Raw genomic sequence first — 24,890 nt, 5'->3', positions numbered from 1 at the left:
GGCTCCTCCCACCTTATTCTTCCTGGCCACGGTTCCTTCCCACCCTCCGGGGAAGTCCAGGTTCTTTTCCTCAATGAAGGTAGATCCTATCTGCCTGTTACCAGCCCTTTGGAGATTTACTCCAATTCGGCCATGAGCTTGGACATCTTGTCTGAAAATTGAAGGCTGATGGTGAGAAAACTGAAGTACAGGAATTAGTTATGATGGGCATAAATTGAATTTTAATAGAGATGTAGTGGCATGGAGCCAGTGTACTCAGGCAGAGGGAAGGTAGTAATTAAAAGTTAACGAGTTTGGAAATGGCATAATCCTCAGGGAGGAATGGAAGAGGTGGGCTAGGAGGAGGAGCAGGCTGTCCTTCTCCCGACCTGAGGCCAGCTCCTCCCACTCCTGAGGATCGGGGAAGGTGGGGAGGCTGAAGGGACCCCATCTGCACACACAGCACACACACACACACACACACACACACACACACCACGGGGTGGGCCTCCAATATCCAACAGCGGGGCAGAGGGTGAGGGAGGGGTACCACTATTTGAGGACCCTCAAGCCACAGCCTTATGCTGCCTGGGAGGAAGGCAGCAGCTAGAAACAGCTAAAGCAGGGCTTCTCCGCCTCTGCACTGCTCACATTGGGGAATGGAAACTTCTTTGTTGGAGGGCGGGGGTCTGTCCTGTGTGATGTAAGGTGTTAAGAGGCATCCCTAATCTATAACCCCTAGATCCCAATAGACACCCTCTGGATGTGACAACCAAAAATGTCTTCAGATGCTGCCACCTGTACCCTGGGGCAACAGCACCCCCATTGAGAACCATGACCTAGAGTGAGGCCCTGGCACCCCCCGGACTCTCCCAGCTGGAGCCGAGCTGCCCTTCCATGCGTAGTTGCCCTGGCACATGGGGTCAGGGGCCTGGCATGGAAGGGAGGGATGAAGAGCTGGCTGGCCACCCTTCGCTCCCTCTTGGGGGTCCCTCCAGCCCCCTTTCTCATAACAATTCAAGTAGAAGGTGCTTCCTGCTGCACGGGCCACCTTCCTTGATGCTCTCTGCTGGATCGTCAGCCCGGGGCAGGTATAACACCTCCACTGCACAGAGAAGTGAGAGGCTCGGAAAGAGTGATTCACTCCGGCCTCCTCTGATCAGTCCTGCTAAAACCGTTGGCCGAGAGGTTGAGGATACTGGTGCAAGAGGACACGGGGTGGTGCTCCGTACGACCTGCTTCCCACGGATGCATGTGGTCCTACATGCCATCCATCCGCCCACCCTGGCCTGGGAGCCCCCTCCTGCTTTAGGACAGGTTCTTCCTGACATGCGGGGCCCGCGTGCGGCCTCAGGATTTGCTAGTCAGTAGCAGGGAAAGCCAGGGTAGTGGCAGATGGGAGGGACAGAGGCGGCAGGGAGCATCCCCGAGGGTCAGGGCTGGTGCTGGGCAGCGAGAGGCACAGCTGCTCCTCATGCATCAGGTTGACGACCTTGCGATAATTATGTCAATTAAGACTAATAAGTTCAAAGTGTAAGGGAAAAGGCGGAAAAAACATGCAAAAGTCTCTCAAACCGTGGCTGGCTTGGTTTCCATAGCAACCTGTTTCCTCACAGTCTCTGTTAACAGGTCCTGGCTTGGGGAGAAAATGAGTCCCCCATTCCCGAGGAAGCTGGAGATGGATGGTGGGTGTGGCCTCGCTGGATCTGGGCTGAGGGCACTGGTGCAGGGGGCAGGCAGGGGAGATAGGAGCTATGAGAGAGTCACGCAGCCACAGAACACCTCAGCTGGCATCTGGGACAAGCCCTGTCTTACAGCGGGGACATGGTGGCCCTGAGTGGAAATGACTTCTTGGGGACACGGCATGAGTTCATATCAGAATTAGAATTCAGACCCAGGCCCCCTGAGTCTCCGTGCCGCTTGGATCTCACTGGGCTCCCCAGCTCCTCAGCATCCTGGCGTGATCAGAGGCAAAGGCGCCAACATCATTTTCACTCAGTGTCATTTCCCTGGTCAGGCTGGGCACCTGGGAACAGAAGAGGGACTCGCGTGTCAGGGATGGGAACATTGCCAGGCCCAGCACCCCAGGTCACAGGTTCTGTCCTCACCTCTCCTGATGGGATGTTTGCCCAGTTCCCTCAATGTCCTTGTTTGATTGCAGGATCACACAAGGGCGTCACCACCCACAGAGAGCTGTAGGTGGGACGGGGAGGACATTTCCATGAAGCTGTGGAGCTCTCTGAAGCTGGGGCAGGCAGGGAGGCGCTGCTGTCTCTCAAAGGCACCCTGTGTGCCCATGCACAGCTCTGCACCTCCATCCATGGTCCACAGAGCATGACCCCACACACAGCCGTGCACAATGTGCCTTCATTAGTGTTAATGCATTTACTTCTCACAAGGAGGGCTGTGAGGATACAAAACACCTATTGCTTTGCTTTTACTTAATACAAAACACTTAATGCTTCCCATTTTATAGATACAGAAACTGAGTCCCAGAGAGGTAAAGTGACAAGGCCAGGATCACACTGCAAATTAGGCAGGAGCTAGGGATGTGGACCTGCCACCGCCTCCTCTGCACGTCTGGAACGCACAGGTGCGCACACACAGCCACACCCTCACTTCTTCCTGTCATCTCCTCCCACTTCCCAGCAACGGATGCATTTTCCATGGCCCATCCCGGCAGCCCTGGGGCGCCGCTGGCCACATCCGCCCAGACTCCCGAATGTGCCGCACAGAACATGCAAATGAAGCACTCGCCGCCGCCTTTAATGAAAGGCTCCCGAGGAAAGCTCTTCTCTGATGAACTGAGGCTATTTATTTCCACCACAAGGAAATTTAACATGCAAATTAGGAAGGGTTTGATCATTCATCACATGAGATTGACATATTTGAATCTGGCCTGAATCCCGGGTAACTGGTGCACAGACATGGGCGCAGGCCGTGTGTGGCCCACAGTCCTTGCGGAGGGGAGGGGTGGTCTCCATCGGAGGCACAGATGTTTTTTATCTGGGGTAGTTCAGTGCATGGAAATGAGAGTTCCTTCTTTTTCCGCACACTGAAAAAGGCTGGAGACCCGCTTACCCTTAGAGTCTCCTGCTTTCCACCCGCTCCCAGGTCCTCCTGCGCCCGCCCGGCCTTGGCTCTTAGCCGGGACACAGAAACTAATTAGATCTTGACTCAGTTATGCGTTCAGGCAGGCAAACGGTCTAGACAGACGCCTGGGGAGTTGGTAATGACCCCTGCTTCCTGGGGGCTGCCGTGGCGCCTGACTCCCCCTCCCCGCCGGAGCTCTCCCTTGGGCCCATTCATAGGATTCCTCAGTGTGGGAGGGTGCAGGTAACTCTCCCCTGTGTCTTCATCCCCTTGAAGAGGAATCTCTGCAGTGGCCCACTTGGCAGGGGAGCTGGGGTTTCTGACTCCCCAGTCCAGTCTTCTCCCAGGGTCGCCCAAGGGCCGTGATCCTAGAGGGTGAATGTAGAAGCTGTAAGGACCACATTCTGTCAGTGAAAGCAAGTCATGAAGCCGGCCCAGATTTCGGGAGTGGGGAAATGGACTCCACATCCTGATGGGGGTCGCTGTAAAGTATCAGAGCCATGCTTCTTAGTCCCCTTCTGGCCTCCTCTCAGATCCGGCCGTTACCCCAAAGCCTACACCGATCGCCTTTTCCAGATAGCAGCTCGCAGGCGGGTCCCCAGGGCTTCATTAGCACAGTTCTGGTCCAATTCTCCCACTTGGTATCTCTGAAGGCACCCACAAGGGTGACTTTGGAAAACCCAGAGAGACTGGGCAAGGATTGGAACTGAGTCATGCAGGACAAAGAGCAGAAAGCTCAGAGCTGGTAGGATTGAGTCTGGGACCTGCTGCCTGTGATCTGAGCAGATGTTGAGAGAGGCAGAGAGAGGGGCCAGGCGCAGTGGCTCACACTTGCAAGCACAGAGACCTGTGCAACATAGTGAGACCTTGTTTCTACTAAAAATAAAAAAGTTAGCTGGGCATAGTGGTGCGTGCCTGTAGTCCCAGCTCCTTGGGAGGTTGAGGTGGGAGGATTGCTTGAGCCCAGGCAGTCAAGGCTGCAGTGAGCCATGATTGTGCCACTGCACTCCAGCCTGGGTGACAGGAAGACCCTGTCTCAAAAAAAAAAAGAAAGAAAGAAGAAGAGAAAGCCAAAAAACAGAAGGACAGAGAGAGGAGTTGGCTCCGGGGCATAAGGCTCCCAGCAGCCAGGGTCACAGCTTCTGACACCTGGGACTGAAGGTCCCCAGGCTGCTTTGCTGGGCCAGGGCTTGTCCTAGATAAGTATATATTGGGCCAGTGTCAGGGCGCTGTTAGAGGGTGCTGAGAGCAAGGACAGATGAAGGAGTAATAATAACATTAACAATAACAGCAACAGCTAACTCTTAAAGATTGCTTACTATAAGCTTTATGCCAGCCCATGTCCTAAGCACACTACATGCATTATCTCATTTAATCCTCACACTGGACATTCAGGTAGGGGCTATAGTAGGGTGGTTAAGAGCACAATATCTAGAAGCCCACTGGGGCTCTGCCAACTACTGGCCATCTGAACTGGGGCAAGTTCCTTAACATCTTTGTTCCTTGGTTTCCTGATCTTTTTTATCTGCCACATTTGGATATTATTAATTCTAACCTCGTAGGGTGGTTAATAAGGAGTAAATGCATTATCACATGTGAAATGCTTAAAACGGCCGGGCGCGGTGGCTCAAGCCTGTAATCCCAGCACTTTGGGAGGCCGAGACGGGCGGATCACGAGGTCAGGAGATCGAGACCATCCTGGTGAACACAGTGAAACCCCCTCTCTACTAAAACTACAAAAAAAAACAAGCCGGGCGAGGTGGCAGGCGCCTGTAGTCCCAGCTACTCGGGAGGCTGAGGCAGGAGAATGGCGGGAACCCGGGAGGCGGAGCTTGCAGTGAGCTGAGATCCGGCCACTGCACTCCAGCCTGGGCGACAGAGCAAGACTCCGTCTCAAAAAAAAAAAAAAAAAAAGAAATGCTTAAAACACTGCCTGGGGCCAGGTGTGGTGATTCAGGCCTGTAATCCTAGCATGTTAGGAGGCCAAGGCGGATGGATCATTTGAGCTCAGGGGTTCGAGACCAGCCTGGGCAACATGGCAAAACCCTGTCTCTTAAAAATAATAATAGTAATAGGCCGGGCGCGGTGGCTCAAGCCTGTAATCCCAGCACTTTGGGAGGCCGAGACGGGTGGATCACGAGGTCAGGAGATCGAGACCATCCTGGCTAACACAGTGAAACCCCGTCTCTACTAAAAAATACAAAAAACTAGCCGGGCGAGGTGGCGGGCGCCTGTAGTCCCAGCTACTCGGGAGGCTGAGGCAGGAGAATGGCGTAAACCCGGGAGGCGGAGCTTGCAGTGAGCTGAGATCCGGCCACAGCACTCCAGCCTGGGCGACAGAGCGAGACTCCGTCTCAAAAAAAAAATAATAATAATAATAATAATAATAATAGTAATAATACAAAAATTAGCCAGGTGTGATGGTGCATGCCTGTAGCCCCAGCTACTTGGGGGGATCACTTGAACCCAGCAGGTCGAGGCTGCAGTGAGCTGAGGTCACCCCACTGCACTCCAGCCCGGGTGACAAAAAAAAAAACCTATCTCAAAACAACAACAACAACAAAATAAAACACTGCCTGGCCCATATTAGTACCTATTGTTACTACCCCTATTTTATAGATGAGGAAATGGAGGCACAGAGAGATTAGGCAGCTTGCCTAACGTCACACAGCAAGTGAAATATGCAATCAAAAACCCTCCCTCCTTCTCCACCTGTGCCTGCCATCCCTTAGAGCAGAGCTCCTTGGGCAGAGCAAAGCCGAGTGGTTTGACTTGGGACGCCTTTGGGCTGTGCTTTAGCGGGGTGCCCTCCAGCCCTGCAAGCAGCACGCCTGCCCCGGCTTCTTGATCACCCACTGTGAGTTTAGATAAAGTGTCAGGTACCAGGGGCACTCCAAGAACAGGCGGAGCTTGCAGCCTTGCTAGGGAAGTCAAGACAGGCCACCGAAAAAGTCAGGATGCAACCCCAGAGAGCAGGGAGGCTCTGAGAGAGGGCACAGGTCTCAAGCTCTGGTGCTCAGTAGCAGAGGAAGGCCGGGGTGGCGTTGTAAGAAGTCTGCTGTGAACTAGTCGAAACCAGGGCTACGTGGCAGGTTCTCATAGTGCTAAATCCACTCTTTGCATAAAATTCTGTGTGTTTTGTCCTCTTTTGATGTTAAAAATGTCCTTTTTAAGAAAGAAAAGAAAATCTGCATGACAGATTTTTTTGCTTTTGTTGTTTCACGTTTTTGTTGGCCAAATTAAAGTCGGCTACTCTACCTAGGTTGAAATAGACATTGATGATATAGCGGAGGGCATAAGTATAGATATAGATCCCAGAGCGGAGAGCCTCAGCCACACCTGAAGCCTTGCCACAGATACAGAGGGTCAATGCTGACCTTCAGGCAGGGCTGCCAACAGCAGACACTGCGGGCAGACAGGGTGGCCTCTTTCCAGCATCCTTTGACCTACCAAGCATGTTATAGGGAACGACCTGGAGACTGTGGCTCATCCTCCAGCCTTATCAACATCCAGTAATCCCAGAATATCTGGTCTCAGGAAACCCAGAGCCTGGTCAAGCCCAGAGAGCAGGACTCAGCAGGATAGGAAGCTCTGGCCATCTGGGTGGTGCTTGGCAGGGTTCATGCCATCACAACTCACCTATTCCCTACCTGGAACCCCCCTCCGAGTTAATGCTTCCAATCCCCTTACCCCCCTCCAACCTTAGTATTAATTAGCTTGACAAAGTCATTCCTCCCCAAAGATGACCAAGTCTTCATTCCCTTAAGGTCCCTGGGATTTGGAGATGCTGAAAGGCCTCATGTTTAACTCCTTCCCTCTCGCCTCCAGGGAAGTGACCACTATTGTCTTGGTGGGTAGGAACAGGAAATGAATGGACTCCAAGTAGAGCTGGGGAACAGTGCGTTTCTAAGCAGAGCGTGGCAGCAACAGTAACGTTTTCATCTAAACGCAAGCAACTGCTGGTACCGCAGTACATGGAGACAAGGGTATTGCTATTACTCTAGTTGTTGTCATTGTTACTGCTAATTTCCAGAGCCTAACACAGTGTCTGGCTCGTTGTAGGCACTCCAGTATGGGTAGAATGATTCACAACAGTGGGAAACTGCATAAGGACGCATTTTGTGACTGCTTACCAAATGTCAAGCGCCGTGCTAAGCACTTTGCCGTCAGTTCTGCTATTGTGTGATGGATACGTTTGTAGAAATCACCATGCTATGCCAAACTGTGCAGTAAAAACCAAAGGGCTTATGGGGGAAATGGAGTGGGGGCAGCAACATGCAAAAACTTCATTAGCGACACGTTAAAAAACAAAGGAACTTAATGAAGACGATTGCACAATTTTACACATATTAAGCGGTTAAGAAATGCATAATAACTACTATAATACTTATGACACTTTGCCTTGGAAAAGGCTCCCAGTCTGCTTGCGGAAGTGGGTGTCAGAAGGGGTGCAGCTTATGAGTTACTATGAAGTGGTAGAAGGAAGGTTGTCAGAAATTTAAAAAAAAAAAAATTGTAACACCAGGTGTGGGTGAGTAACATTTGCAGTGAGCTGAGGACCCCAGAGCCATGTGCATTTTGTGCACAACTGTGCATCCCACCTCAGCTGGGTGCAGTTTTCTGTACTGACTCCTGCTTCTTGCAGACAAAACTGTGCATAGCAAATGCAAAATCCACAGATGCTCATATCGTTCTCTAATATATCAATCTCAGTGGAACAAATGTGTGTTTGAAAACAAGCCTTACAGCGAGCTGCCTGAACTTGTATTTTCTATAAGACAGCCATCTTGGCCGCACACAGTGGCTCACGCCTGTAATCCCAGCATTTTGGGAGGCCGGGGCGGGCGGATCACGAGGTCAGGAGATCAAGACCATCCTGGCTAACACGGTGAAACCCCGTCTCTACTGAAAATACAAAAATTAGCCGGGCGTGGTAGCGGGCGCCTGTAGTCCCAGCTACTGGGGAGGCTGAGGCAGGAGAATGGCGTGAACCCGGGAGGCGGAGCTTGCAGTGAGCCAAGATCGCGCCACTGCACTCCAGCCTGGGCGACAGAGCAAGCCTCCATCTCAAAAAAAAAAAAAAAAAAAAAAAAAAGCCATTCTTACTTTGCCCGTTACACAGATGGAGTATCCGAGGTATAATGAGATTCCATCCCTTGTCTGAGGTCACGTGCTCAGTGAGTGATAGAACTGGGACCAGAGTAAAGGGTTGTCTGAAGCCACAGCCAAGGTTCTTAAAGACTGTGAGTCTTTGAGGCTATGATCAGCCTTTTCACAGACTGTGATCAAAGTCAGCTCGCAGACGGGGAAACTGAGGACTGATGAGGCGGCACCCTGACCTCCGTCATCACCTAGACCCGTTTCCCATTTGAAGCCTTGATTCTGACCACCCATCTCCCTCACACCTGTGTCTCCATCTCATCACAGAGCATCGTCGAGTTTGTGTGCAAGGACTTACCCTGGGAACACCGTAAACGGATATTCTGATCAGCAGGTCTAGGGTGGGGCCTAAGATTCTGCATTTCTGACCCACTCGCAGGTGGTGCTCCTGTGGCTGGTGCCCACACCTCGCTGTGAGCAGGAGGGCTGTGGAACGCCTTCCACCTCTTGCCCTGGCCCTCCCGCCCCATCTGTCAGTTCCCTGCTGGCTGAACCTGCTTCCCCAGCCAGTGGACCCCGTCATCACCATCTCAGCCTCCCTCTTGCCAGTGTCTTCAGCCCCCTGGCATTGGGGTCCATCTGTCACAGCTTCCTGGAAGAGCCCCAGCCTTGGGTCAGCCCAGCTTTCAACCCACCTTGCTCCTTCCATAAGGCTACTGAGCCCTGCTGAAGAAAGCCAGCCACCTGTGTAGACAGCACCTGTACAAAGTCAAGGTACTGGCCAGGCGCAGTGGCTCACACTTGTAATCCCAGGACTTTGGGAGGCCAAAGCGGGTGAATCACCTGAGGTCAGGAGTTCGAGACCAGCCTGGCCAACATGGTGAAACCCCATCTCTACTAAAAATACAAAAATTAGCCGGGCGTGGTGGTGCATGCCTGTATTCCCAGCTTCTCGGGAGGCTGAGGCATGAGAATCGCTTGTATCTGGGAGGCAAAGGTTGCAGTGAGCTGAGATCGCGGCATTGCACTCTAGCCTGGGCAACAGAGTGAGAGTCCGTCTCAAAAAAAAAAAAAAAACAGCAAAAAAAACAAAGTCAAGCTACTGCCCTCGCCTGCGCCTTCCCGCAGTTTCCCCAGTCAGCTTACTCATCCTCCACAGCTGCTGTTTTGAACAGCCAGCCCACCGCCCCTCCCTTCACTGCTCCTTCCCCGAGGAAGTAGGAGAATTATAAGGAATTCATTTCTCCCACTTCCTGCCACCCTGCCTCAGTTAACTCTGCCCCATCAGGCCTCTCCTTCTGCCAGGGACCACACTCCACTGGGTACAGGACCCCAGACCCTCAGGAACTGGCTGCTGGCTCCATCACTTGTCCTCTCTTTCTGCCTCTCCTTTTTTTTTTTTTTAGAGGCAGAGTCTCACTCTGTCACCCAGGCTGGAGTACAGTGATGCAATCATAGCTTACTGCAGCCTCCAACTCCTGGTCTCAAGCAATCCTCCTTCCTCAGCCTCCCAAGTAGCTGGGACTACAAGCACATGCCACTACGCCTGGCTAATTGTTCTGTTTTTTGGTAGAGATGGGTTCTTGCTATGTTGCCCAGGCTGGTCTCAAACTCTAGGACTCGAGCCCTCCCCCTGCCTTGGCTTCCCAAAGTGATGGGATTACAGGTGTGAGTCACTGCTCTCAGCCTCTACTTCTCCTAACTGTTCCCCACCCCCAATGTTTAACGTGCTCAAGTCTCACATCTTTAAAAACCAAAGTCCCTCCTACAGACCTCCCTCTGCCCCACATTCCCTTTCTTGCCAGGAACCACCTCCTCTTTTTAGCACACAACTTTGCATTCTCCACCTGTCCAGACCCCTCCTCTCCTCGCCAGCTGTGCCCACTGAAACCGCCACCCACCCCAGGCCATCAGGTGCCCCCTCATGCTAGCACCAGTGACACCTTTCCATGTCCCCTGGCCCCCCAGCACCATTGTACACAGTCATCCCCATCACCTCTCCCCAGTCTATGGCAAAGACCGAATTGGCTTCCAACCCTTTAGCCTTGACCAACTCCAGTTCCCTCTCCAGTCTGCAGTCAGAGTGACCTTTGTACACATGTAAACCTGCCTATTTTGCACCAGGGGTTGGCAAGTATTTTCTGGTCCAGGACAGACTGAATGTTTGAGGGTTCACAGGCCACACAGTTTATGGCAACTTTCAACTCTGCCTGTTCAGCAGGAGAGCAGCTGCAGATGCTGCGTCCACAAATGTGCATGGCTGTGTCCCAGTAAAACTATTTATGGATGCAGAAATTTGAATATCATATAATTTTCATCTGACATTAACATTACTCTTGATATTGTTACATTTTGCTAAAAATATATGAACTCTTTCTTCCTGGTACACCTATTGTAGAGGCTGTGGCTGTAGATTTGGCCCGTGACTGTAGTTTGCTAAGCTGTTTTATAGCCTTGGTTAATACCCTCAACATATTTCCACTATCCTCAGGAAAAGGCCCAAACTCCTCAGCCCAGCCCACAAGGCCCGGTGGGGACTGGCCCAGCCATGAAGTCCAGCCTCCCCATTATCCCAGCCAGGCTCTTTCTCTGGCTAACACCACAGTCAATGTCTTAGGAATCTCTGTCTCTGACATCTACTTATCATGCCTGGCACTCTTCAACCATCCTTGCCTTCCCCTCAGGATCTGCACTGGACAGCATCTCCTCCTTTCCTTCCCTCGCCCCCTCAGCCTCCATCAGCACCTGCACTTACCTGAGCCTTCCCGCCCTCAGGAAGGAGATAGAGAGGCCCAGCCCCCACCTCTCCCCACATGCACGCCCTCCCAAGTCCCACCCATCTCTAAGTCACCCCACAGAGTAAGCCTCAGCTGTTATGGGTTGAATTGTGTCTCCTTCAAAAATATATGTTGATGTCCTAACCCCTAGTGCCTCAGAGTGTGACCTTATTTGTGAATAAGGTCATTGCAGAGCTAATTAGTTCAGGTGAGGTCATACTAGACTAGGTAGTCCCCAAATCCAATATGATGGGGTCCTTTTAAGAAGACAGGAGAGGCCAGGCACAATGGCTCATGGCTATAATCGTGGCACTTTGGGAGGCCAAAAAAAGAGGATCATTTGAGCCCAGGAGTTCAAGACCAGCCTGGAAAACATAGCGAGAGCCCATCTCTATTAAGAAAGAAAAGTGAGGGAGGAGAGAAACCCAGAGAAGAGAACACTAAGTGAAGGCAGAGGCAGAGATTGGAGTGATGTGACTGCAAGCCAAGGAACACCTGGGGCCCCCAGAGCCTAAGGAAGCAGGAAGGATTCTCTCTGGGAGCCTTCATGGGGGACATGGTGCTGCTGAGCTTGACTCAGACACCTGGCAGCCAGGGCTGTGGGAGAAGAAATTTCTGTTGTTTTAAGGCACCCAGGCCATCGTGCTTTGTTACAGCAGCCCTGAGAAACGAATATGCCCCTGGAGGCCCCAGTGTCCTGCTTCCCCCAAACAAGTGAGGCCTCTCACATCAGGGAACCCCTTCACTGTGAGGGAAGAGGCTCCTCAGCCAGCACCACTGTGCATTCAGCCGGTCTTATTAGGAGGCTGCTTCTCCCAGTTTGAGAAGCCGTTGAGTCTCCCCTGCACACCTGGGAGGCTGGAGTGAGCCTGGAGAAGCGGATCCATGGGGCTGCTCTGGCTGCCCACCATGATTGGGCCACGGAGCCCCAGCCCCTTGGTTCCCTAAAGCCTGGTTTCCATGCAGCCTCTTTATCAGTTTGTTTTAATTTGGTTTCTTTCTGATCCACCTTGGCATGAAAAGAATCACAAAGAATTTCAGCCCGGTGCCAGGAGCCCGGGACAAAGGAGTCCTCCCCAACCCCGGGAGAGGGAGCTGGGTGGCGAAGCTTTCCCCCCCGAGCCGGAGGAGCAGGGAGCGGTGAGGAAATTCTAAAGCACAATTGTAATCCAGGTGAGAGGAGATGCTCCTCTCATTCTGCTTTTCTGTTTTCTTGTTTCTTAAAAAAAATATAAAATAACCACACCGCCTCCCCCAAATCTCAGCATTTCTTTTTTCCCAGCCATTTAAATTGAAACCTGAGTTTTAACTCCTTATACCCTGGACAGGGCTTGTCTTCTGCAGTTTTTCATTCCTTTCTGCTCCTAGTAATAAAACATTCTGTCTGGCTAGGTGCAGTGGCTCATGCCTATAATCCCAGCACTTTGGGAGGCTGAGGCAGTTGGATCACTTGAGGCCAGGAGTTCGAGACCAGCCTGGCCAACATGGTGAAACCCCAACTCTACTAAAAAACAAAAAATACATACACACACACACACACACACACACACACACACACACAGATTAGCCAGGTGTGGTGGCACATGTGTCTGTAGTCCCAGCTACTCAGGAGGCTGAGGCAGGAGAATTGCTTGAACCAGGGAGGTGGAGGCTGCAGTGAGCCAAGATCATGAGCAACGGGATGAGACTCCTGAGCAACGGGATGAGACTCCATCTCAAAAAAAAAAAAAAGTTCTGTCCTGTGTTGCTGTTCATGGTGCAGAGTTGTCCAAGGGTCTCCCTACGCTCCTCCCATCTATGCAGTGGTTCCCTCCCACGTGAACTCAGACGCAGCTCCTGCATCACGGCAAGGTCTGGGCAGCTCCCCAGAGGAATTTCTTTCTGGAGTGTGAAGCAAAAACAAGCAGAGAAGACCTACCCCAGAGCAGTGCTGAGGGCCCCAGGACAGGTCAGGAGGGCAGGTATAGGGCAGGAACATGGATGGGGTCACATGGGCCTGAAAGGGAATCTCACTTTGCTGCCTCCTAGCTGGGTGACTTCAGGCCACGTGCTCAACCTCTCTGAGCCCGGGTCCCCTGGCTGTAAAATGGGAAGAGGAGTCCCTTCCCCTGCAGTTGACCTGGAAATGAACCAGATAGTGTGTGTCAAGTGTTTGACTCACAACCCAATGCTGCTATTGTGGTTGTTATTCAGGAAGGGATCCCTGTTTATTTTCTCAAGCAATAGGAGTCCCGTCCACGCAGGAGGAGTAGCCGTCTTGGGCTCCCAGCCCTGTCCTGCCCTCATCTCACCTCACTGGCTCCCTCAGCTTTCTCCTCTGCTTTCTCATCCAGTCAGACCTCTGTGGGGACCGCTGGGCTGACGGATCACAGTTTAGTGAAGTCCTTTTCCTTGTGCATTGAGAGCAGTTAATTGACCCAGAAGGTCCCAAGGCCAACAGACGCCTTCCCCCAGCCACCGCAAGCCAGGGCTGTCACCGTGATAGCAGCCCGCAGCTCGATAACACCGCCATCCTCTCATTGACCACAGGGCCAGGGGATCAATCAGAGCCTCACGAGCTTTTCTGGCAAAGCGGAGGAGGCTCGGTGGTGGCAGGCAGGCCCTGAGACATCTCCTCCCCTTATGAAACAAACCACCCAGCAGCAGGTGCTTGTGCAAGCCTCAGGCTGTGCCTCAGCTGAACACCGCTTTCAGGCACATCTGTATCCAGCCCTGCTCAGCCCTACAAGGAACCAGAACCAATAGGAGAAAGACCCTCTTCCCCTCCCCCTCCCCCTCCCCCTCTTCTTCCTCCTCCTCTTCTTCTTCTTCTCCTTCTCCTTCTCCTTCTCCTTCTCCCTTCTTCTCCCTTCTTCTCCCTTCTCCCTTCTTCCTTCTTCCTCCTTCCTCCTTCTTCCGTTTTTGAGATGGAGTCTTGCTCTGTCACGCAGGCCAGAGTACAGCGACGTGATCTTGGCTCACTGCAATCTCCACCTGCCTGGTTCAAGAGATTATCCCGCCTCAGCCCCTTGAACAGCTAGGCTTCCAGGCACATGCCACCATGCCCCACTAATTTTTGTATTTATAGTAGAGATGGGATTTCACCATGTTGGCCAGGCTGGTCTTGAATTCCTGACCGCAGGTGATCCTCCTGCCTCAGCCTCCCAAAGTGCTGGGATTACAGGCATGAGCCACCACACCCGGCCTATCTCCCATATTCTATGGTCAGTGTATTAGTCGGGGTTCTGCAGAGAAGAAGAACCAATGGGAGAGAGACAGATGCATTAGGTTCATTATGGGACTTGGCCCATATGGTTGTGGAGGCCGGCCAAGAACACGAACTGCCGCCTGCAAGCCAGAGACCCAAGAAAGCCAGTGCTGTAATTCAGTCTGGGCCCAAAGACCTGGAAACCAAGAACCCATGGGTGTAAATCCTAGAGTCTGAAGGCCAGGAACCAGGAGACCCACGTCCAAGGGCAGGAGAAGACGGACGTCCACTCCCAAGACAGCACATTCCACCTTCCTCCGCCTTTTTGTGCCATCCAAGCCCTCAGTGGATTGGATGGTTCCCTCCCGCGTTGGTGAGGGCTCCAGCTACGCAGCTACTTCCTGCGAGGGGAGAGGGTTTTCATCACTCTGTCTCTGTCGCCTGTCTTTTTGTCTCTCTCTTTCTCTGTCTCTGTCTCCCTGTCTCTCTCTTCTTTACTCCATCTGCTGATCCAAATACTGATCTCTTCTAGAAACACCATCACAGACACACCCAGACCATCCTTTACCAGCTGTCTGGGCAGGCGTCCCGCGGCCCAGTCAAGTTGACACCTAAAATTAACCGTCATGTCAGAGTCAGAGTTTCCTCCCTGTTCTGTCCGCTGCGGGTACCCCCCTCCACCCTATGGTTCCCTAGAAGGCAGGGGGAACACACTGTGCCCGAGTCTGCCCTCCTCCGAGGGACACAGAATCCTTCCCTATCCCAGTGTCTGTCCTCTGGGAGGGGACAAGTCCAGGACCCTCCCCTGCCTTCCAAGGATTCTGGAACCCCATGCTCAGCTCGCCTGGACTTGCCTGTCCTCTCCCAGTGCCTGTTCCAGAACCAATTCTGGATCTTCCCCCAACCCTTCCCCTCCTGAGGCCACTGCCTCTCCTTCAAATGGCAGCCCCCTAGCCCCCCAGCCAAGAGCACAGCATCCTTCACCAAGCACCATCCAGAGAACACGCTGTGCCTGTCACCGACTCTCACCGAAGATGTGGGAGGGGAATTACAGCACAGGACGGAAACCGCTTAAAATAGAAAAACAGACATTGCTGTTCCTGAGGTGCCCTGCCAGTCCTCACCGCGGGGTGCAGCTGACATCACCCTCCGCAGCCAGCCTGCTGCCACTACCCGGCCTCTGGCCGAGTCCTACACGGTGAGAGGGCGTTACCTCTCTGTCTCTGTCCCCTGTCTCTCTTTGTCTCTTTCTCTGACTCTGTTTCTCTGTGTGTGTGTCTCTCCGTCTCAGCCTCCCTGTCTCTCTCTTTCTCCCTAGATCTCTCTGTCTCTCTGACTTACTCTCGCACTCTCGTTCTCTCTCTCTCTCTCTCTCTCTCTCTCATTTTCACCCCCACTCACCCCCGGCAGATCCTTAGGGCGGCTACCAGAAGGGAAATTCAACATTACAGCCACTTGATCATACCGAACAGTTGAGCTCTGTTTGCCTCAACCCCTTCCATGCCTGAGCCTCTCCTTCCACAGTCAAAAGACCCACTAAAGGGACTGCCCAAGCCATCCAGCTCCTTCTTCCTGGGCCTCCAGTGTACTAGACTGGCCAGCACTTAGCAACAATTTTTGATAAACATGGCCCAGATCAAAGTTTAGGCCCTGCCCGGAAATACCTCTGCCTCTGAGTGAAGCAGGAGGCGGTAGACAGCCAAACTGCCCCTTCATACCCCAGGAATGAGAGACCCCGAGCCATCGGATACATATCCCCTTGAGGTTCATGCTGTCAATGTGCTAGACTGTCCTAGCATTCTAAGTACTTAGCTGTGTGGCCTGGGGTAAGTTACTTTATCTCTCTGGGCCCCATTTTTCTCATCTGTGAACCGAGGTTTCTAGTAGCACTGCCTCTGCAGTATTGTGAGGATCAGATGAGGGGATACGTTAAAGTCCTAGAGGGAGAGGAGCAGAAAAAAAATAACTATTGGGTACTAGGCTTAATACCTGGGTGATGATAAAGAAAATAAAACTTAGGTCAGGTACAGTGGCCCAAGCTTGTAATCCCAGCCCTTTGGAAGGCCAAGGGAGCTGGATCACCTGAAGTCAGGAGTTCAAGATCAGCCTGGCCAACATGGAAAAACCCTGTCTTTACTAAAAATACTAAAAATTAGCCAGGCATGGTGGCAGGTGCCTATAATCCCAGCTACCTGGGAGGCTGAGGCAGGAGAATTGCTTGAACCCAGGAGACGGAGGTTGCAGTGAGCCAAGATTGCGCCATTGCACTCCAGCCTGGGCGACGGAGCAAGACTCTGTCTCAAAAATAAATAAATAAAAATAAAACCTTAAAAAATAAAATAAAATTACAGCAAGGTGATTAAAAAATATAAAGTCCTTAGAACAGTGACATTTATTATAATAATAATAGTTATTAGGTTAATTGTATAAGGGTATATTGTTATTATTTATTACCTGGTACATGTCATTTGCCCTTTTGATCACCCTGGACAGAGTTTTGCCTGATTTCCTGAAGAAACTTTGCTAAAGCAAACCCACAAACATAGAGTCAGTCCTTTTCTAGAAGGCCACAGTCCAGTGGCCAGGTCCTCGAGTACTACCTAAGTCTTCCTGCTGCAGGAGCAGGCCCAGTGTGTGCTCACAGGTGTCTGAGGACACACGCCAAACACACACACACACGCACACGCTCAGCACTTGCTGCCTGTCCTGCCTGCTGCCCAAAAGTCCATGGGGAGAGGGAAGGATATCTGGGTTCTCGAGCTCCGTGGCTCACTGCTATCCCTGGAACTTGCGTTGGCCTCAGACATCTGGGGTGACACCTGCAGGCAGGAGGCACACAGGGTCCCCTGACCCTCAGTGGACATGGTGACCCACCTGCCTTCTCTACCTGAGCACAGTTCACTTGAGGAGAGGAGGCGTTGTCTGAACATGTGTGTGCACAGTCATGTATGAGTTTGCAGGGAGGTGGATTGCATGAGTTTGCGTGTGTGTGCGTAGCACGGCATGCATGAATGTGCATTGTACCGTGGGTGGGTATGCATGAGTGTGCTCCATGTATGTGCACAAGTGTGCACATGTGCACTCACACACACCCCCTTCCTCCACGGGAGCATCACCGCGTGCATCTCCAGGCGTCTGATTTATTAACGAGGACAATACAAGGAGAGTGTGCCTATTATTTCTGGTGTCCGCATCAGCTCCTGACAGCTTCGTGGAATTGAAATATCTTATTTAATACGAGTAAGAATCATTTTAAATATCAACTGTGACACTCAAGGACTCGAACCAAAAAGGGCATCGTGTGTTTCCTCGTGTGCTGGAGAAGATGCCACATTTGTTAGGCAGTTATTTTCCCCCCTGCTCCTCTCTTGTCTCTAAAAATCCAATTATCTGTCCTGGTTCTTCCTCCCACTATTGTCTTGCACCCTCCACCCTGAGCTCATCTCTTCATCTTCGAAGAGTGGACTGAGCCACAGGGTCCTGCCAGATTAAAATCAGGACAATCTGTGATGGGGATGACGAGAACGGGTGTGGATTCTTGGCGTATCTTCCTTCACTGCCCTCTTTCTGCCCCCAGCCCCAAGCCCAGCCCCTGAGGTGCTCTCTCCACCGCCTGCTCCTTTTGACCACTGAACTGGGAGAAAGCAAATCTTCCTCCACCCAGAAGATTCCTCAATACTCCGCAGCTGTCAAAAAGCCCGAGGAAGCTCCATGCACAGCTATGGCAAGATTTTTGATACATTGTCACTTGCACAAAGCAAGGAGCAGAACAGTGCATACAGGAACCATGTCTCCTGTTTATAATGGGGAGGGATTCTAAATGCGTATTTGCTTGCATTTGCATAAAAAAGTTCTGAAAAGATAGGAAACTAATGACAGTCGTTTCCTACCTGTGTGTGTTGGGGATCAGGATGACAGGGCAGCTGGGGGACAAGGGTGGGAGAGCTGTTTTGCTGTGTGCTTTTTCTTTTCTTTGAATTTTGAATTGTGAATATATTTCCTATAATAAGTAAATAAAGAGCGGTCCTTTGAAAGGACCTAGGGCTGGGTGAATCCAGGTGTGCACTAGCTCCCAGAGGCCACACCCCTGCAGCTCTTCCTCGTTGAATAGAAAGTGAGGTTGCAGGTCACCCAGCCAGTCACTGTTCCTCATCCCTGGAGGAGACAGATTCCTGCTCTTCCACCTCAAGGAGGCACGTGGAGGTGACTGGGAGGTTGGGGATCAGAAGCCGAGGAATGTGCCCGGCAGGGGACTCCATGCTCCCCTAGTGCTTGGCTGAAGCCCCTAGAGGATCCCCACACTAGGGGGAAGACCCTGCCTCACCCTCTTAGTCCTCCTCTCTGAGCCTCCCCGCCAATGGCTCTTACATTTACCCCCTCACTTGGCAAGCATTTGTGCAGGCATTTGTATCCACTGCCTCTCTGGATGCTCACATCAAAGTTGGCCATCATTATTCCCATTTTACAGATAGGGAAACTGAGGCTTGCAAGGTCCCATAACTTGTCTGGGCCATACATCTAAGAAAGAACAGAAGTGAAAGTCAAGTGTAAGTCCCCCTGATGTGGAAGTCCTGGTGCTTTCTCCAACGCTGCACTTCCTCTTGAGTGGACCGGGTGTGGACCCTTCAGCTCCGGTCCTGCTGCTCCTCCAGGAGCCATTTCATCCATCCCCTGCCCCCGGGGTGACCTGGATGGGGCTGGACTCAGCCAGTTTCTTGCTGGGCTGGCAGCTACGGGTGAGTGGGGCAGGCAGAGCTGCGGGCTGAGTGTGTCTTGGTGGCCCAGGAGGGAACGTGATGGGGATAATGAGTGCTGTTACTGTCATTATCGGAGATGCTTACAGTGTGCTGGACTCGCAAACCGAGAAGCTGGCCAAATGCCTCTTCCACCCGCCTGGGAGGCAGGGAGAGGAGAGCTGCAATTTGGGTGGAGTGAAGTGGGTTTCCCTGGTAGGAAAGGCAGTGGGCGGAACTGTTACTTTAAATAATGTTGCCTACAAGCCAGAAATAGGTCTCCCAGGCAGGGAGCACTAAAGAGACAGCCCAAAGAGACGGAGGCGAAGGAGTGGGAGAGAGGCTGCACCCGCACTGCTGGGGCAGGGAGTACCTGCCCTCAACCGCAGAGGGGGACAGAGAGCAGCCTGGGGGAGGGGAGGGGCCAGCAGCCCATGGGCCTTCCTTGTGGCCCTAATTAGGCCGTAACTGGGACCTGGGGATTCCTGGCTGAAGCAAATAGACATAGTCCTTGATACTTGAAAGGCTGAGGCAGTAGGATCGCTTAAGCCCACGAGTTTGAAGTTACAGTGAGCTAGGATCTCGCCATTGCACTGCAGCCTGGGTGACAAAATGAGACCCTGTCTCTAAAAAATAAAAATAATAAAATAAAAAAGAAATAGGCTTTTATTAAAGTTTAAATTTCACCACGCTTCACTGACATCAGCAAACAAATCCAGATCCAATGAGCCCCTGGCGCCTTTTTTATAATGTATGCTTAAATTATGTGCACAACGTGCATCTTTTTATTTTATTTTTAAAATAAAAGCAATATATGCATACGATAAAGAAAAGTCTGATGGCATAGAAAGACATAAAATCAAAAAATAGAAGATTCCCCCCCCCCTCATCCCAGATAACTCTCCCAAAAGGGAGATAACACATTCTGGAGTATCCATCTTGAAAAAATTTTATGCCTATCCCAGTGTGTTTGTGTAGTTATAAGTGTGTGTGTTTGTGCTTGTGTATTGGTATACACACATACTCAGAAATATATATATATATATATATATATATATATATACTATTTCAATTTACCCAAATGGCCTTATAGCAAATAGCATCATGTCGTCACACTTTTCTATACTTTCTCTTGCATTTTTGCAGCAAACTTAAATTATTATTATTGTTATTATTTTGAGATGGAGTCGTTGTCGCCCAGGCTGGAGTGCAGTGGTGCAATCTCAGCTCAGTGCAACCTCCGCCTCCTGGGTTCAAGCGATTCTCCTGCCTCAACATCCCAAATAGCTGGGACTACAGGCGTTCACCACCACACCCGGCTAATTTTTGTATATTTAGTAGAAACGGGGTTTCGCCATGCTGGCCATGCTGGTCTTGAACTCCAAGTGATCTGCCCATCTCCGCCTCCCAAAGTGCAGGGATTTTTATTAGACCAGTGTGTATGATGTCAAACATTAAGGGTTTGGTAGCCTGTATAATGAACAGCAACTGATAAGAATATATTATCATTCTTGTCCCTAACAGTCAACTATGAGATTGTTTAGCATCTTGCTATCGCGTGCTTTTATTCACAAACCTTCCCCTCCTCCCCAGCTCTTTCTTTCCATCCTCTGTATGTCTTGGACACCTTCCTACCTCCTCTCATACATGTGTTCATTCTGTGGCTGCCGCATCATTTATTGATCCAATTCCATTTTGATGGACATTTAGTTTGCTTCCAGCTTTTGTTTGTTTGTCTCTGCAATGGCAAGCAAATGCTACAGTGAACATCCTTGCACATATTTTTTTTGTCACATAGTTGCTAGTGTATCTAAAAGGCCAGCTCCCTGGGCTGGGAGTGGTGGCTCACGCCTGTAATCCCAACACTTTGAGAGGCGGAGGTGGGTGGATCACCTGAGGTCAGGAGTTCGAGACCAGCCTGGCCAACATGGTAAAACCCCATCTCTACTAAAAATACAAAAATTAGCCAGGTGTAGTGGCAGGTGCCTATAATCCCAGCTACTAGGGAGGCTGAGGCAGGAGAATTGCTTGAAGCTGGTGGGTGGAGGCTGCAGTGAGCCAAGCTCATGCCACTGCACTTCAGCCTGGGCAAAAGAGTGAGACTTTGTCTCAAAAAAAATAGAAATAAATAAATAAAAGGCCAGCTCCCAGGAGCACAACCTGTGAGTCAAAGAGCTGGCATATTCTAATTTTCATAGACGTTTTCCCAAAGGCTGGGCCAATTTCCAGTACCACCAACAGTCCTGTGGGTATACCTTCCCCTCCTCCCCACTCCTGCCAACCCTGGGTTTGACCACACCTGAAAATCTTGGACGATCTGTTAGGCAAACATGGTCTTGTCGTCTTGATTTGAATTTCTTTCACTATGAAGGAAGTCAAGCATCTTTTCATGAGTTTATCAGCCATTTCTGTTTCTTTTCCTCTCTCTGGTGCTTTTTAATAACATCTGATTCCATTTCCAAAGGCAGAGAGCTTTTCCAGCCCATCTCTTCTTCCATCTCCCCTCTAGGGTCACCCCATCACTTTAGAGACCCAGACGGTTCCCCCACAGTGGCCTCCCCTCACCTCAGGAGAGATGGGAAGCAAGCAGGAGAGAGGGCTGAGGGTGGATTTGAAAATGAGGTGAAAGGAGGAAGAGAGATTTGCCAGAGCTTGGGCACTGTTGTCTCCCCGCCATCACGCTGCGCACAGTAGCAAGAGACAGATAAGAGCTGCAGCCGGTGGCAGAGATAAGGGGCTTGGACAGCCAGAAGGTTCTGGAAAATGCTGCAGAGCCGGAGTGAACTTGGCACGCGGCCAGTTGTGAGTCAGGCCTGCACAGACCCAGGATGGAGGGTGGGGCCCTTGGGATGTGACCTCAGCTTCACAGCCAGGCTTGGAGTCTGAAAGGCTCCGTGGGACTTTGCCTCTTACAGTGTGTGAAACTTACAGGTTACTGACAAGATGTTTCTGAGCCTCAACTTCTCCACCTCTAGAAGGAAGGTGCTATTAGGGTTAGTGTGGAGATTAAGTCATAGGCTCTCACATGCTGACTGATGACAGTTTGCAACTGCCCTCATAAAAGTCAGGCTAGGGTAGTGGGTTTTGTGTAAAATTTAAGTTTAAAAATTTGTTAAAAATTGGCTGGGTGCGGTAGCTCATGCCTGTAATCCTAGCACTTTGGGAGGCAAAGGGGGGAGGCTCACTTGAGCCCAGGAATTCAAGATCAGCCTGAGAAACATAGAAAACCCCCATCTCTTTTTTTAAAAAGTTTTTTTTTTTAATATAAAGGAGAAAAAAAGTTTTTAAAATGACTTTATGCTGAGATGAGGGGTTTTTTGTCATCTCAGAAATGTCGTTTTTAAACTAAATGCTGACCATTTCTGTTGATTTTTCTCTTCCTGGCACTTTTTAATATTATCCCTTTTTAAATGTTTTTGTTGTTGTTGCCTGATTATTTGTTTGTTTGCCTTGTGGTTGGTTTGTTTTAATAATTTTGGCAAAGCAAGAAGTTCACCATCTCATGTTGGTCTCACTTTTTTAAGTGTTACTGGTTCATGATATTCAATAGGCTGGGAACTGCTGTGTGAAATGAAGAAATGTATGATAAGTACTTAATACAGTGTCTGATGCAGAGATGGTGCTCTGGAAGGGGTGGTGGTTGTTTCATTCTTGGGAAGATGATGATGATGACAGGCCCTAGCCAGATCTCATCTATTAATAAAACAAAACTGGCATCTCCTGGGAATAAGGCTGCTGCATCCCAGGGTTGGAACACCTAGAGATACCCTAGAGGCAGGCGTCAAGGAACTTGTCGACCAGGTCAGCTGGGCAAACCCTAGAATACCCACGAATTGGGGAGAGACATCCTAGGACATCCCTTCTTCCTCTGAGGGTCCTGTGGGACCATTGCCTAGGGATGGTAAAGGTGACCACCAAGGGTGAACCAGGGGAACTAGCCCCTGGTCCCCAGTCCCCTCCATCCACTCCTGTCCCACTGTCAGAAGCTCCTCTCACTGACCTGCCTCCTCCTTGCCTCTCAGCCAGGTGAGTGCACATACATCTGCTCCCAACTGCCTGCCCGCCAATGCCAGAGTCTGCTGCTCTGTGGGTAACAAGTGTTTCTGGAGCGGGCTTTCAAGGGGCCAGCCTGGAGTCCCACATCCTGTCCCCAGAGCCCACAGAACACTGGCCTGTCTTGTTCAGAAGGCTCTGCCCAACCCTGCCAGCCCAAAAGCAGCAGTGGAGCTATATTATTAGTCCGTTTTCATGCTGCTGATAAAGACATACCTGAGACTGGGCAATTTACAAAATAAAGAGTTTAATGGACTCACAGTTCCATGTGGCTGGGGAGCCCTTACAATCATGGCAGAAGGCAAGGAGGAGCAAGTCACATCTTACATGGATGGCAGCAGGCAAAGAGAGAGGACTTGTGCGGGGAAGCTCCCCCTCATAAAACCATCAGATCATGAGACTTATTCACTATCACGAGAACAACATGGAAAGACCCACTCCCATGATTCAATTATCTCCCACCGGGTTCCTCCCACAACACTTGGGAATTATGGGAGCTACAAGATGAGATTTGGGTGGGGACACAGAGCCAAACCATATCAGGGGCTGTCTGTAATTTTAAGGAAGGAATGATACTGAGCATTTGGGAAAACATGTAAATTTCCCTGTCTCTGTCACCTCCATCCATTTCAACTAATATTTATAGCACAGTCCTGTGCAAGGACAAAAAAAAAAAAAAAATACCCCCACCTTTCTCAGTCATGTGAGTCACAGGTGAGGGAGAGAAGCTGCTTCCAATAGAGCTGACACAACCCTAGGATCAGGGTCAAGGATTTGGGTGCAGCACCTTCTGTGCTTGGAGAAGTGCAGGCTAATTCCCAGGCGACTGAGTAAAGGCCTCATTGGCTTTAGGAGGAACGCTCCTATTTATTGATAAAGACCTTTGTGTGATCCTATGACATGGCCAGAGAGTCAAGAGTTCCCTGGTACTCTTATTCCAAAAGAGGGTGACCTGGCAACCTCTGACCTCTGAGCCCAGTCTAACCTCTGTACCCCTGCAGCTGCCTGACTTGCTCACTGGCTGTCTCATCTGTCCGTAGATACATGATCACCAGCCTGGACCGCACCCACGCTGGCTTCTACCGTTGCATCGTGCGGAACCGAATGGGCGCCCTGCTGCAGCGGCAAACCGAGGTCCAGGTGGCCTGTGAGTACAATGGGGACCCGGGGGCAGGGGGGAACTATGCTGCCAGGGTGGCACCCACTAGCCACATCCTGGGCAGAGCCAGATCCCATCATGGCCATCTATACCCAGAGTGCCCACATTGTCCCTTCTAGCCAGCGACCTCATTTTATGGTTGGTAGAACCAAGGCCCAGAGAGGTAGCAGGCCCTCTCCAAGGTCATGCAACTGTAAGTATCATGCAAATCTGCTGACCCTGGTGACCCCACAACATGTCCTGAGAGCCAAGAGCTCCCTGGTGCTTTTCATTCATTTTAGACAAGGGTGGCTGCGTCTGTGTCCTTTAAATGGTACCAGCTGATTTGTGTTTCAAAAAAGGGCCTTGCACCTGCTTCAAGTGTCTTCTCTGTCGTCCACCTCACACCTGGGAAGGGGCATCTTCAGAATGGCCACTCTGAGCCTCTCCAGCTACAACCCTCTTCTCAGCAGACTTCCCAGGGCCTCCATGACTTTTATTTTGTTTTTGTTTTTGTTTGGAGATGGAGTCTCGCTCTGTCATCCAGACTGGAGTGCAGTGGTGCAATCTTGGCTCACTGCAACCTCCGCTTCCAGGTTCAAGCGATTCTCCTGCTTCAGCCTCCCAAGTAGCTGGGATTACAGGCATGTGCCACCACAGCCAGCTAATTTTTTGTATTTTTGGTAGAGATAGGATTTCACCATGTTGGCCAGGCTGGTCTCCAACTCCTGACCTCAAGTGATCTGCCCACCTCAGCCTCCCAAAGTGCTGGGATTACAGGTGTGAGCCACCATGCCCAGTATGACTTTTATTTTCCATCCTCCAACTTG

The 24,890-nt window shown here is 51.0% G+C and overlaps 1 protein-coding gene across 1 annotated transcript in view; it reads left to right on the top strand.

The window, feature by feature from the left end:
* SDK2 (sidekick cell adhesion molecule 2) overlaps nucleotides 1–24,890 on the top strand; it is a 311,805-nt gene that overhangs the window by 145,761 nt on the left and 141,154 nt on the right. Inside the window, exon 3 of the mRNA XM_025361915.1 lies at nucleotides 23,963–24,069. Coding sequence (XP_025217700.1) covers nucleotides 23,963–24,069 — 107 coding nt within the window. The remainder of the gene's footprint in view (nucleotides 1–23,962; nucleotides 24,070–24,890) is intronic.

The sequence above is a fragment of the Theropithecus gelada genome, chromosome 16 (assembly GCF_003255815.1).
Source record: "Theropithecus gelada isolate Dixy chromosome 16, Tgel_1.0, whole genome shotgun sequence".
NCBI classification, from domain to species: Eukaryota; Metazoa; Chordata; class Mammalia; order Primates; family Cercopithecidae; genus Theropithecus; species Theropithecus gelada.
This window is presented reverse-complemented; position numbering and strand designations above follow the sequence as displayed.